General features: G+C 47.9%; 1 protein-coding gene across 2 annotated transcripts in view; it reads left to right on the forward strand.

Moving 5' to 3' along the window:
• Positions 1–4,777: 4,777 nt before the first annotated feature.
• The window catches only part of UPF1 (UPF1 RNA helicase and ATPase), a 33,939-nt gene continuing 24,329 nt past the window's right edge, over positions 4,778–14,387 (forward strand). For both annotated transcript variants that reach the window (XM_055430745.2, XM_055430746.2), the window contains exon 1: positions 4,778–5,276. In XM_055430745.2, coding sequence (XP_055286720.2) covers positions 5,055–5,276 — 222 coding nt within the window. In that variant the 5' untranslated portion in view covers positions 4,778–5,054. The remainder of the gene's footprint in view (positions 5,277–14,387) is intronic.

Below are 14,387 nucleotides of genomic sequence, written 5' to 3' on the forward strand. Positions count from 1 at the left end.
ATAACCTCTATCCCTGCCACCATGGTCACCTGTTGATGTGGTCCATTGCATTGTGGTAGGAGTGGCTGGGGAGATAAGCTCACTTGTATTCACAGAATAGGTCACTTTGTCCATTTGATTATTAAACTCCTCCTCTGTTGAGTTCAGCCTTTGTGAACATTCACATGGAATACAAATATCTTCACATTCCCCACCCTCTCATTCAAGTAGGTCTATCCACACAGTCTTCCCCAGACTTTCTAGTCTCCAAAATTCCAATCATGTTCCTTCCAAATCCCTGACCATCCAACAAAACCACTGGCTGCAGCCTATGAATCAGTGTGCAATCCTACATTTAGCCATTTCTCCCTCCAAGCAAAATAAACAGCTAAGTACACTGGTTGAAGTTCTGTCCACTGGGAGGACTCCCCTTCATGGCTGTCCTTCAGGGCTGTCACTGAGAGGCTGTAGCTTTGCAGCTGTGGGATCGGCATGTTTTGCAGGATCCTCTGGAATCTAGGCCTAAAGAGAAATCTTGGGTCAACTGAATATAAGAAAGACTTCTAAAAATATCACTGAGCTAGAAGAGCCTTGAATTTTTGCTGAATTTATTTCCTACCCTCTGACATAAAAATGTCTTACCAGTAAGTTTGGAATCATTGCTATTTTTTGTTCACTAGGTCCAATCAGCATAATGTCATCAATATAATGGACCAATGTGACATCTTGTGAAAGGGTAATTTGATCAAGACACCTGCAAATTAAATTATGACTTATGGCTGGAGAGCTGATGCACCCCCGAGGTAGGACAGGGAAGGAATATTGCTGGCCTTGCCAGCTGAAAGGGAACTGCTTCTGGTCTTGGACAAGGATGGAGAAAAAGGCATTTGCCACCTCTATAGCTGCATACCAGATACTGAGAATGTGTTCGTTTGCTCAAGGAATGAAACCACATCTGGTAGGGGAGCTGCAACTGGAGTCAACTACCCAGTTACTTGTGATAACCCACTGTCATTCTCCAAGCTCCATCTGTCCTCAGCACAGGCCCAATAGCATAACTGAACGGGGATGTGCATTCAATTGCATCTTTCAAGTCCTTAATGGTGACACTAATTCCACCCCTAATTGACACTCTTCCACCCCTCTGAGAATGCAGTATTATTTTTGGTTTACCATTTTATTAGGAAGAGACAGTACTAGTGGCTTTCACCTGACCTTTCCTACCGTAATAGCTCTCACTCCATAGGTCAGGAAACAAATGTGAGGATTCTTCCAGCTGCTAAGTGTATCTATTCCAATTATGCATTCCAGAACTGGAGATACAACACAAGATGAGTTCAGGAATCCACTGGAAAATGAACCACATAAAATTCCAATGATAACTTGATTTCCATAGGTCCCTACTCTGACTGACGAACCATAGCGATGTTTTGGGTGTCCTGAACTTTGTGTTGGTTCAGAGCCACTGTCTAGTAATCTGTGAAAGGCCTAAGTGTTTCCTTCAGCCCGGTGCATGTTCACCTCGGCAAAGGGCCAAAGGTTCCATTGGAGAAGACTGGGGGGAAGGTCAACGTAAGAATTTTTGGCAGTGTCCTGGGTCCTTCCTCAAGGGGACTCAGCCTCTTCATTAAAGGTGTCCTGGGTTTGTGAATTGGATCAAGTCTGAGAATTGACTGAGGGGCCATGATACTCCATTTTTAAGATTCAAATTAGACTTTTATTCACATGACCTAGAACTTTTCTGCTTAAACAGATCAAGTAAGAATTTAGTAGGCTTCCCAACTATTTTACTTCTAAGAACACCATGATCAGCTAGTCAATGCCATAGGGCTCTGTAAGTCAGACTCTTCTGATTGCTGCTTTTCTCCCCTCTGGATTGCTACTTTGACTCTGCTGTCCATTATGGTAACCATATCCATCTTCAAAAGCTTAGGGAGGTGAGTAGGTCTTAAATGATAAATCAGCTCTAACATTTTCATCTCCCTAAGCTTTTGACTCCTTTCCTTGATAGTAAACTATAGTTACTGTTGAATTATTTCTTTCAATTTATCACATTTTTCTTAATGTATTTTTGGATTTTGTTGTTAGGTGCTTTCATGTTTATAATTATTATTTCTTCCTGATAGGTTGAAATTTTATCATTATCATTATATAATTTTTTTTGTCTCAAGTAACAATTTTTGTATTAACATCTGTTTTATCTGACACTAGTATAGCCAACATAGCTCTCTTTTGGTTACTATTTGCCTGGAGTATCCTTTTCCATCCAGTTACTTTTGGCCTTTTTGTTTTTGAATCTAAAGTGAGTCTTTGGGGACTTCCCCAGCAGTCCAGTGGTTAAGATTCTGCACTACCAATGAAGGGAACATGGGTTTGATCCCTGGTCAGGGAACTAAGATCCCACATGCCAAGGGGCAAAGAGAAAAAAAAAGTTACTTTTTTTGCACACAGCATAGCTGAACCATGATTAAAAAAAAACCAAAAACCCACCTCTGAAAACCTCCGCCTTTTCACTGGAGCGTTTAATTCATTTCAGTTCAGTTCAGTCGCTCAGTCGTGTCCGACTCTCCGCGACCCCATGAATCACAGCACGCCAGGCCTCCCTGTCCATCACCAACTCCCGGAGTACACTCAAACTCATGTTCACAGAGTCGGTGATGCCATCCAGCCATCTCATTCTCCGTCGTCCCCTTCTCCTCCCGCCCCCAACCCTTCCCAGCATCAGAGACTTTTCCAGTGAGTCAACTCGTCGCATGAGGTGGCCAAAGTATTGGAGTTTCAGCTTTAGCATCAGTCCCTCCAATGAACATCCAGGATTGATCTCCTTTAGAATGGACTGGTTGGATCTCCTTGCAGTATAAGGGACTCTCAAGAGTCTTCTCCAACACCACAGTTCAAAAGCATCGATTCTTCGGCGATCAGCTTTCTTCACAGTCCAACTCTCACATCCATACATGACCACGGGAAAAACCATTGCCTTGACTAGACGGACCTTGGTTGGCAAAGTAATGTCTCTGCTTTTTAATATACTATTTACATTTAGTATAATTACTGATAAGGACTTATTTCTGCCATTTTGCTGTTTGCTTTCTGTATGTCCTGTCTTTTTTCAGTTAGTCCATTACGAACTTCTTCTGTGTTAAATTGATACGTTTTAGTGTATCATCCACAATGTCATTTTGCAAATGTGAGGCTATGTAGGAAAAAAGAGGAGATCCTTAGAAGTGGAATTACTAGGTCAAGGGCAGGGCAGGGCATGCACTCAAACTGCTAAGTTTTACCAGATTGGTCTTAAATGATTCTACCAATTCAACTGGACACTTTCCATAGCGGGCTTTGCATTTTATTGAAAGCATCTGTTAGCTTGCTAGGATTCTTCCTTAAACTGTGTCTTCCTGTAGAGGGCGGGACCTAATTATTCATTTTTTATATTCCCACGTTTTCGTGCACAGGAAGCCAAAAAAGATGTGAAGAAGGGAAAAGGAATCTTATCACGTCATGACAGGAATACTGGAAAATGAGGAACCATGCAGCATCTGGAACTTTAGGAACAGCCATGCAAACCAGGAGCCCTGTGAACTGACTTCAAGTATTTAGTCCCAGAATCTTGGGAAGTGGGGGGTTCTCCAAGACACTTTACAGAAAAGGAAGCTGGGGCTAGGAGTTAGGAGATTAAGGCTCATAAACTAGTAATTAAACTTTTACTGTGCACCTTTCCTGTGTGGGCGGTTATTCTCCCCACGGAGACGACCATGTGATGAACAGTCAGCCGCTGTCCACATGGAACTTTTCTTTGTAAATACCTGGGAGTAACGAGTAGCTCATTTATTCCTCATCCCATCTTTTTATTTATTTTTGGCTGTCTTGGGTCTTGGATGCTCCTCACACGATTCAGCAGGGCTACTCTCTAGCTGTGGGACACGTGCTTCTCAGTGCAGCGGCTTCTTTTGTTTCAGAGCACTGGCTGAGGAGGGTTTGGGCTTCAGTAGTTGCGGTCCAAGGGGCTTAGTTGCCCCACAGCATGTGGGTTCACCCCAGATCAGGGATCAAATAGTGTCTGCTGCATTGGCAGGCAGATTCTTAACCACTGGACCACCAGTAAAGTTCCCCTCATCCCATCTTAATGGCTATTATTTCCCTTCCCCAGCTGAGGAAACGCTAGGCTCAGAGAGGTAAAATCGCTTGTATAATTAAAGTCACACAGACAGTAGGTGGCCAGGTTTGGGTTTCAACCCAGAGCAGTGTTCCCAATCGCTGTTATTTCATGCCTCTGAAGAATACCATTGTCCAGAGCAGCAGCAATCACCTTTTCTCTGTGCTAGGCTCTGTGGTAAGGACTGTCCCCATTCACTTACTCAACCAGCGCACACTGAGCAGCTACTATGTGCCATGCACCCTCATCTGAAAGATCTGGCGAAACTAGCCCAGGGAGCTTCTCCGAGTGAAGGGGACGCACCACACTTTCCTCGCCAAGCCTCCCCAGCTGCGTGTTCCACCTCGGTAAGGCATGCAGCTGGCGCTCAGTTAACCCACGGCACCGTCGCCGCTTCTAGGGGCACAGACGACCACGGCCGCACCACCCGCTGCCCGAGTGCCACAGAGAGCGGTTGAGGCGGGCCCGTGAACTCGGGTGCTCGCCCGGACGGCGGTTGGAAGCCCCGCCCCCGCGCGTGCGCGCTGCGCGTCCCATCCGCCCGCTCGGCTCCGGCGGGACGGGCGCGGTTGAAGGCGTCCTCGAGGAGCGCGCGCGCCTGCGCCGTCGTCGGGCTCGCGCACGCGCACCTGCGCCGGCCTCACGCACGCGCACGGCGGCGGCGACGACGGCGGCGGCGGCGGTTCCTGCCGGGGGCTGCGAGGGCCGGCGGCCCCGAAAGAAGCGGCGGAGCTGAGGGGCTCAGCGGCTAGGCGCGCGTGACTCTCAAGCCGGCTCGCTCCGCAGCGGGCGTTTTGAGCCGGTCCAGGGGCGCGGACGCGGCGGCGGCGGCGGCGACCCGAGGCCTGCGGCCTAGGCCTCAGCGCGGCGGCGGGCTCGAGTGCGGCGCGGAGCCGGCCTGAGGACCCTACGCGGCGGCACAATGAGTGTGGAGGCGTACGGGCCCAGCTCGCAGACGCTCACCTTCTTGGACACCGAGGAGGCCGAGCTGCTCGGCGCCGACACCCAGGGCTCCGAGTTCGAGTTTACCGACTTCACCCTCCCCAGCCAGACGCAGACGCCCCCCGGCGGCCCCGGAGGTGGCGGCGCCGGGGCCCCGGTCGGAGCCGGCCCGGGCGCGGCGGCCGGACAGCTCGACGCGCAGGTGAGCGGCACATGGCGGCGCCGGAAGCCGGGGCCGGGCCGGGTTTCCCCTCCGGCCGGGCCGGGGCTGATCTCCTCGGCTCCTGCAGCCCCGCCTGGTCCAGAGTGAGCCGGCCGGGTATCTCCCGCTCAGTACAGGTCCGGAGTAACCTGTCTCCAGTTTCTGCTCTCCAGCCCGACCCGGGTAAACCTACTTCAAGTCCTTCTCTGGTCTCTCCCGAGTGATCTCAAGATCTAGTTCCAGACTGAGTCTTACCTGATCGGTCCCAAGTCCCCTTCCGGGCCTGTGTCCGAAGTGACCGGCCCTAGATCCGTCTCTGACCTGGGCAGGGGTGACTTGTCCCCGAGTTCTCCTTCAGCTGGGTCAGTGCTTCCCTCAAGCCAACTCCTGATCTGTGCCATTCCCCCCTCAGTCTCATCCGACCGCTGCCCCACCCCCTTACCTGTGGTCGCAGTCTGGGCACCCCTGCCCTCCTTCATGCCCACTGTGCAGTAGGTTTATATTTCACTGGGCCCACGGACGCTGGCGAGAGGAGGGCTGAGGCTTCTCCAGCAGAAACGGAATTTTTGCATTCAGTAGAGAACCCCAAGCTCGTAGACTTTTAAGATAATTCAGGAGGCAGTTTGCGTTTTGTTTTTTCTTCTTGAATTGCCTGTTGCTGAAACCGACCTATTACGTAACTCCGCAGCCCTGCCTTGGAAAAGTTGGTTTTGAGTTTGTTCCTCCAGTGGGTCAGTGGTAGTGGGTTTTATATACGTGGCTCTGCCACGTCAGGAACTTTTGTTCTTAATGATGTGAACATTTAGCAAAGGCTGCTTGGTTATTTTAAATTTGGTTTTGTGTTACGAGAGTGTATCCGGCATACACTTCCTGGATCTGGGTCCCTGACCCGGGATGGGAGAGGGCGCTGGCTGTGGTCTTGGGCTAGGCTCCCCAGGAATGTAGCCATCATCCTGTGGGTCTCAAATTCCATTCCTGTGTCTAGCACCTCCCTCATTTATTTTCCTGAATTCTCAGCCACAGAGTAGTTATAGGCTTCACCTTGTCACAGGTGTCCCTTGGCATGAGGACCCACTGCCAGAGTGGGGGGAGCCAACCCAGCCTCAGCCAGAGTGAGCTGAAACTGTCTCCTGGGGGAGGGGGCTTGTATTCTAGTTGATTGAGTCACTCCCGTGGGTAGACCACCCACTTGGACTTTCTTTTAGCCCCTAATAGAAGCAGAAAACATTTGACTCATTCTAACCCCAGATTCCTTAAAAATAGAAGCTTAATGGGTGGGGCATCGGGAGAACAGGTGTGCACATAGCTGTGTTTTTTCCGTTTTGTTGACTATCATGGGGGAAGGGAGAGTGCTTGGGAAATAAGTGAGCTGCTGTAAACTCATGATAACACCTGTGATCAGAGGGTTCATACTCTGGATGCTGTTTCCACGGCTGTAACATGGGAGTAACAGCTGTATATTGTTGCTTTTAAACACACCTGAAATCTGGACTGGTATGAATGGATAGACCAGATAGTGCCATCTGTAATTTGTGTCCAGTGTGTCCAGAAGACAGAGGCTAAAGATCTCTTGGCTGAGCAGTGTGCCATGATCCTTGGCAGTTCAGGGTTGTTTTGTGGAACATAATCGTTTATTGCAAATCCTTTTTAAACTGTAGACTGTAAAACAGCAAACTTGGGTCAGCTCTGAGTTCTAGTTTTGTCCCTTGGGTTCTGTTTTTGATTAACTGTGGGGGCATGTCTCTCTTTCAGTTGAAGTAATTGATTTCTTTTTTTCTTTTTAATAAATTTGCTTGTTTTTTAATTGAAAGATAATTGCTTTACAGTAGTTGATTTCTTTTACTGCACCTGAACACTGAACTGTTTGAAATAAGAGCATTGAAACATTCCACCAGAGGGAAACATTACAGTTGAGCGCACTTGTTATGACATCAAAAGGGTTTGTCCTTTTTCACTTTTAGGTAACTCTGATGACCCACCCACCTGTAGCCTAACTTTAGATTTGTGTTTGGGGAAGGGGAGTGAAAAGTTGATTATCTCCTGTGTTGGTGGTATTGGCTGCCTGCGACATTTGGGAGATTTTCCCTTATTTGTCCTCAAGACTTGCCTGCATAACCAAATGTTCGGTGGGGCTTCTATTCTGAGTGCCTTTTGATTTTATCTTTTTGGATGAGTGGCTGTGAATTGTCAAGTGCCGTGCAACTGCTTTTGTTTCACAGCTTTATTGAGATAGAATTCGCATACCATACACTTCAGCCATTCAGAGTGTGCTCCTCAGTGGCTTTAGTACAGAGTTGTGCAGCCTTGCCCACAATCGATTTTAGGACATTTTTGTCACCATGAAAAGAAACCCGGTTGCCCCTCAGTCTGCCAGTCCTCCCTTCTGTAACCCCAGGCAACCACTGATCTCTCTCTGTTTACCTACTTTGGACCTTTCATGTAAATGGACTGTATGTGGTCATCCTGTGTCTGTGGTCATTCGCTCTTTCACTGAGCATGTTTTCCAGGTTCATCCACGTGTGGCATGTATCTGCTGCATTCCTTTTTATGACTGAATGATGTTCCACAGAACGGACAGACGACATTTTGTTTATCTACTTGTCTGTTGGTGGACCTTTAGCTTAGCTACTATTGGAAATGCTGCTATGAACATCTGTGTACAAATTTCTGTGTGGGTGTAAGCCTTCAGTGAAATTCTGGGTGGGCTGGTAACAGCTGCCTGTCACCTTTTCCGGGGCTACCAGACTGTTTTCTGATGCGCAGCTTTCTCTATCGCTGATGTCACCTTTAATGCCGGTCTTGACTGCCAGTTTGGGTTTTGCCTGAAGGTTTAGGTAACACATGTGTGTCTCAGGACGGCGGGGAGAATGGCACCCTGAGGTCAACTGAGTTGGCTCAGGTAACACTTGTTTTCTTATTTATGAAATGAACTGATAATTTGTCACAGCCCTGTCAAATGTCCTTAAGATAAGGCAACAGTTTTCTTTTGAGTATTTGACCCTTTTTTGGGCCTGTCTCCCAGCGTCTCCAAGGGCAGGGAAAGGTGATTTCAGAAGTCCTTTGCATGACAGCTGGTGTACAAACCTCCTGGTCGGCTTAGTTGCAATATTTCCCTTTGGTGCTGCTGTCGTATTTCCTCCAAACATTGGAATTATGATGATGAAAATGCTGAGTTGGGAACACTACCGAACACAAAAAGTAATGAACCACTGATGCACACAGCAGCGTGGATGCATCTCAGAATAATTACATTGCGTGAAAGATGCACTTTAAAAAAAGTATATACTCTAGATATAGTTTTATATGATTCTTCTCATATAAAACTCTAGAAAGTGCTAGGTAGCCTGTGGTGGTAGAAGGTGATAGAAGGTAGGACAGTGGTTGTGGGGAGGGGAGGAGAGGAGGGAGGGATGACACAGGCAGGAAGAGACTGGGGGTGATGCCTGTGCTTGTTACCTTGATTGACAGATTTGTATTTACATACAGCAGTGTGTGTCGATTTTAAAAGCTGTGAAGAGCTGCTACCTTGTCTTCAAACTCTGGCAGCCTTCAGAAGTCCAGGAAGGTTGTTCTGACACATCCTTGACTATCTAGGTAAACAGATCGTCTTCTGATTCCTGGCCCTGAGCTTATGATAAGGAGTGAGTTCCTTACAGTCCCAGGGTTCGTGAAAGTGGTGAGTTTAAAATTTGTGTGGACCTTTTTTGGTTGTGTGAACACTCGGTTAGTACAACTGCGACATAGTACGCTTTGAGAAAATGGGAGATAAGATGCTGCAGACTTCACAGGAGCTCTGGCAAGTATTCTATAGCACTTGTCTTTTATTGGATTTCTGGGGTTTGAAAACCAAAAGTGAGGACGTATGTGGCTTAGTGCTGAATAGCTGATAGCTTCTAACTCTGTTTACCCAATTAATTTCTTTACCCAGATTTAGCATGATTGAGGAGGAGGTTAACACTAACACAATAGCAAAATTCTCTATCAGCCTAGGTCCCACAACTAAAAAACACATCTTTCAAACAGCTTTATGCAGTGTGATCGTGCACCATGGAGTCCTCTTGTTTTTAAGTGTTTGATTCAGTGGGGTTTTTTTGTTGTTGTTAGTAGACTTACTGAGCTGTGCAGCCATCAGTCACTCACTGTCTTCTCTTCTCTTTCATGCCACCGTTCTTTCCTCTTCTGTTTTGCTCCTGCTGGTCGTGGTAGTCTCTTGTTAAAGCCCTGAGGTAGGGAATCGGGTGAGCCCACACTTGGCCACTTCAGCCCACCCATCGGGGACGTGCGCTGCCCTGTGTGGGCTTCTGCGCCGGGGTGCTGAGGCTTGGCCACCTGCTCAGTGACGAGCCTGTGCCCCCCGTGTGTCTGTTTGCCGGTTCTTTGGTTCCCTCCACTCGGGCTCCTAGGCTACCCTCCTTGGCCTGATTCTCGACAACTGCCCCTGGGTACTTCCCTTTCCCAGTCCTGCTGTGCTCCAGGAGCGCTGTGGCCGGTCACTCCTGCTGGAAGGCAGAGCTAGTCCTTTGTCAACTGCAGCTGCTGTGTTAGAAATGGCAGGTGCTGCCCAGTCAGCAGTTGGCCATGGGGACAGTGAGGGTCCAAAGGAGGGGGTGGTTTGCCCGGCAAAGTGAAAGCCTTTATGAGTGGTGGTCCTTGAGTCGTTCAGGAAGGTGCGCCCACTTGGCGGGGAACACAGGCCTTGGCATGGAGGGCTAGCGAGTGCAGGCAAGGGCCAGTGTCTATACCGAGGGGCCTGACTCGATCTGGGAGCCTTGTGTTGCTGCTGAGGGGTTCCGTGAACTCACTTGAGAGCAGGGCCCTTAGTGGTGGGAAGTCTGGCAGAGTGTGGCTGAAGCTAGAAGGGGGATTCAGGCAGAGAGTGCTGGGGTCAGGTGTGTGGCCTTCTGTGTTTGTGACAGAGAATGCTCATGGTACCAGGTGGCCCTTCCTCCTCCTGGGATCCCACAGCTGGCATCAGATCCTCTTGTGCCTTTTTAAATGTGTGCTGGTCCAGTAGCAATTTGCGAGCTGGGCAGCCAAACCCGGCTTCTCAGGACCCCTGTGGACTGGGCCGGGATGGCCTCTAGACCTCCAGTTGGCTTAGGCCGCCTGTGGAGCTTTGGGGACCTTTGTCATGACTGAGGATAGCACCTTTCCGTCTACTCCAGCTCCTCTTATAGCTCACCTGCTGGGGGTGACATGTGCGTGACATGCGGGCAGGGGTTGGACATGCGCGTTTACGTGTGCAAAAGTACTTGTAAGAAGGGTCACACCCACACTCCCAGCCACACAGCTGAGAGCCTGTTGGGGAATCTGAACTCTTCTCTCTGGTCTCCTTGCCTTAGAGTGTGAGGGAGAGTCCATCTGACTTTGTGTTGTTGTCTGTATTGCATTGTCTCTCAAGAGAGTTCCTAGAGCAGACTTTAGATTTCCTGCTCCTTATGAGGCTAGAAGGGTTCGTGACAGTGATGCAGAGAAAGCATTGCCCCTTTCAAGAGCCTCACACATTCTTGATGCTGGTTCTGGCGGCGCCACTCTCCTCGTCCCTGGGTGGAAGGCGTTTGTCTGTGCTCATCTTCCATCACTCCTCTCAAGTGCATGGCTGTGCAGAACTGACACAGTTTCCAGGCAGCGCTTTGTCCACCTGTATTGTATAAAAATGTATGTTATGAATTCTCTCCTGTATAAGTAAATAAAGCAAACCCTGCCCTTCTTTCTTCTTGATTTGAAGATTATGAAGATTTTCCTTTTTCTTTTCCTTCTCTGACGTGTTTTAAAGCAAATCCAACTTATTTCGCTCTTCTGAGGTTGAGCCATGTGAGTTAGTGATACTCAACTGTTTAGACCTATAGTATTTCGAACGCATTTCTAAAAATGGAAAAGGGCATCTTCGTAGCCGCACTGCTGTTCTCAAATGAACAGCACCAACGTTCGTCTAATACATGGGACTTCCCTTTCTCCGCAATCACATTGTTTACCTGGTCCAGACCCCTGCGAGGTCTAATGTTAATGTGATTGACTGTCATGTCTCCAGCCTTGCTCTCCCGGGCAGCTCCTCTTTCTCCTTTTCATGACACGGAGCCAGGATCCTGTCCAGGTCACTGTCCTGTGAGGTGTCCTGCCTCACAGTCTGGCTTCAATCTGTGAGCTCCTCTGAACAGTGGCTGACCCCAGAGCTGGGTTGTCAGGGGCAGAGGGTGCCTCAGCCTCCCCAGACAGGTTGAGGATGCTTGTGAGCTTTGGAATGAACTGCAGGGGTGGACTCTGCTCTCGATGAGAACAAGTAAAGGGGGAGGCAGGTGGCACCCCTTTAACTCAAAGCTTAGGGACTGCTGTGTTGGGTCGGACCACGTGAAGTCCCCTTCATTGTAGGTCAAAAGTGGTCAAATCTCAACAATTTCTTGTGATTAAAACAGATTAAAGAGGGCTAAGAGATTATATCACAATGTGTAATCATTAACTGGATCTTGAATTTAAAAAACTATAAAGGATGTTATTAGGGCACTGGGGACATGTGTGTATGTGTGTTAGAGAGCAGTATTATATTAGCATTATTCCTGAGTGTGATGCTTAAATTGTGGTTATGTGGAGAAAGCTCTTGTCCTGGGGCCTGTGACTCTGAAATGGATCAGGAAAGTAAAAGTATGTGTGTGTGTGCTTGTGCAGAGCAAGAGAGGGAGAGAGCAAGCCTGGTAAAATGTGAGTGGCTGGTAGATCCACATGGGGGATGAGTGGGCCATTCATTCTCTGTAGTTTTGAAACTTTTTCGAAAGTTGAGGGAGAAGGGATCTTTTGTTAGGCTGTTTGTGAGGGCTCAGAGACCCAGTAGCTCCTCTCTGCCTCAGGCCACCTCAGGAAAGGCAGTTTCCCATTCACTCTTTTTTACTTAGACTGTGGAAGAAAAGAATAAATGACGAATCATTTTTCATCACAGCCTTTATATTTTGGATGAGAAGATGTATTCATCGAGCCAGTCCTGTGAGAGCATATTGGGGTGTGGGCTTAGTTCTAGGTACTGGGGTCATAGCAGGAAGCAGAACAGGCAGAGTTGGCCCCACTGGCACCCCTCAGATGGGGTCAGGGGTGACCTCCCTTGGAGGTGCCCTGTGGATGGAGACTGAAGGACCTGGAGCTTTTGGTGCAGAAGCCAAGGGGGCAGTGAGTGCAAAGGCCTGGGGAGTGGACCCATTTAGGAACTGAGAGGAAGGTCCATTTTATGGTGAGTGGTTGACGCTTACAAGGTTTGGGATAGTGTGTGGTCTAAAAGTTCCTACCAACACATTTAGTGGTAATTTTTAATTGACATGCTTTTCCTCCGTGAGAATGAAGTGACTTTCTTCCTGCTGCTCTGATGTGCACAGAATTCCTCAGTGGGTCGTAAGACACTCTCTTGGCAAAAAATCCCTGCAAGGCTTTGATCATAGTGTCCAGCTCAGGGGTGGAGAGGAAACTGTTTATTTGGCTTTCTAGACCCAGTGACCTGGTGCCTGGGGGTGCGCTCAGAGAGCCCAGGGGAAGGCTTGGGGAGGCCTTTCCCCTCTTGAGCCCAGCAGGACCCAGGGCTCCTGGCTGTAGTTGAGGGGTTGATAACTTCAGTCAGTCCTGTGCCAGACAAGGACCTTCCCCTCCCTTCCTCTGTTACGTTGCCTGGCTTGGGTTGTGTGCCTTCTCAGTGCCAGGCACTCTTTAGTGCTTTCATTCAGTTAATTATAGTTTCTAAGGTCAAATGTATTTTTGAAGTTAATGTTTATCTTAAAACTTTCCAGAAAGTAGAGAGAAGTCTGTGTTGTGGTCAGGTCACAGCAGGGCCGGAGTCGGGCCGGGCAGAGGTTGGACATGCGCGTTTACATGTGCAAAAGTACTTGTAAGAAGGGTCACACCCACACTCCCAGCCACACAGCTGAGAGCCTGTTGGGGAATCTGAACTCTTCTCTCTGGTCTCCTTGCCTTAGAGTGTGAGGGAGAGTCCATCTGACTTTGTGTTTTCTGTATTGCATTGTCTCTCAAGAGAGTTCCTAGAGCAGACTTTAGATTTCCTGCTCCTTATGAGGCCAGAAGGGTTCGTGACAGTGATGCAGAGAAAGCATCGCCGCTTTCAAGAGCTTCACACATTCCTGATGCTGGTTCTGTCCTCTCTCTGTGAGGGGAGAAGTGTGGGGTCTGAGGCCTGGATGAAGCAGGATGGGTAGAATGAGGGCCCCTGGTGGCACGCAGTTTTCTGTATTACTCTACATCCTAATTTTGGTATTTCAGGAAAGTAAAGATTCACATCACTAATGTTTCCTTGAACAAAAAAAAGTTTATGCAGCCTGATGACACATTTTGGGAGCTCCTCCTCTAGGAGTTGGTGAGATTTTCATTTCTCTTTTCTTTAAATTAACCATTTATAAAATTGAAGTATAGTTAATTTAAAGTACTGTGTTAGTTTCAGGTGTGCAGCAAAATGATTCAGTTATACACACATATATGTATATTCTTTTTCAGATTCTTTTCTGTTATAGGTTATTACAAGATACTTGAGTATAGTTCCTTATAGTATAGGTCTCTTGTTTATCTCTTTTGTATACAGCCATGTGTGTGTGTCAGTCTCAGAATCCTAGTTAACACCTTTCCGCTCAACCCCTTTGGAAACCATAAGTTTGTTTTCTGTGTCTGTGAGTCTTTCTGTTTTGTAAACAAGTTCATTTGTTTTATTATCTGTTTGTTTTTAATATTCCAACATATAAGGGATATCATATGATGTTTGTTTTTCTCTGTCTGACTTCACTTAATATGACACTTTCTCATCCATCCACGTTGCTGCAAGAGGCGGTGTTTCGTTCTGTTTAACGGACGAGTAATATTCCATTGTGTGTATGTACTGAATCTTTATCCAGTCATCTGTCAGTGGACATTCAGGCTGCTCCTGTGTCTTGGCTGTTGTGAATAGTGCTGCTGTGAACATTGGGGTGCGTGTATCTTTTCAAATTAGAGTTTTCTCTGGATATATGCCCAGGAGTGGGATTGCTGGATCATATGATAACTCTAGTTTTAGTTTTTTGAGGACCCTCCATGGTGTCTGTACCAGTTTACATTCCTACCAACAGTGTAGGAAGCTTCCTTTTTCTCCACACC

This window comes from Moschus berezovskii, chromosome 8, assembly GCF_049115385.1.
Source record: "Moschus berezovskii isolate FMDL1 chromosome 8, NW_MosBer_1.0, whole genome shotgun sequence".
Classification (NCBI taxonomy): Eukaryota; Metazoa; Chordata; class Mammalia; order Artiodactyla; family Moschidae; genus Moschus; species Moschus berezovskii.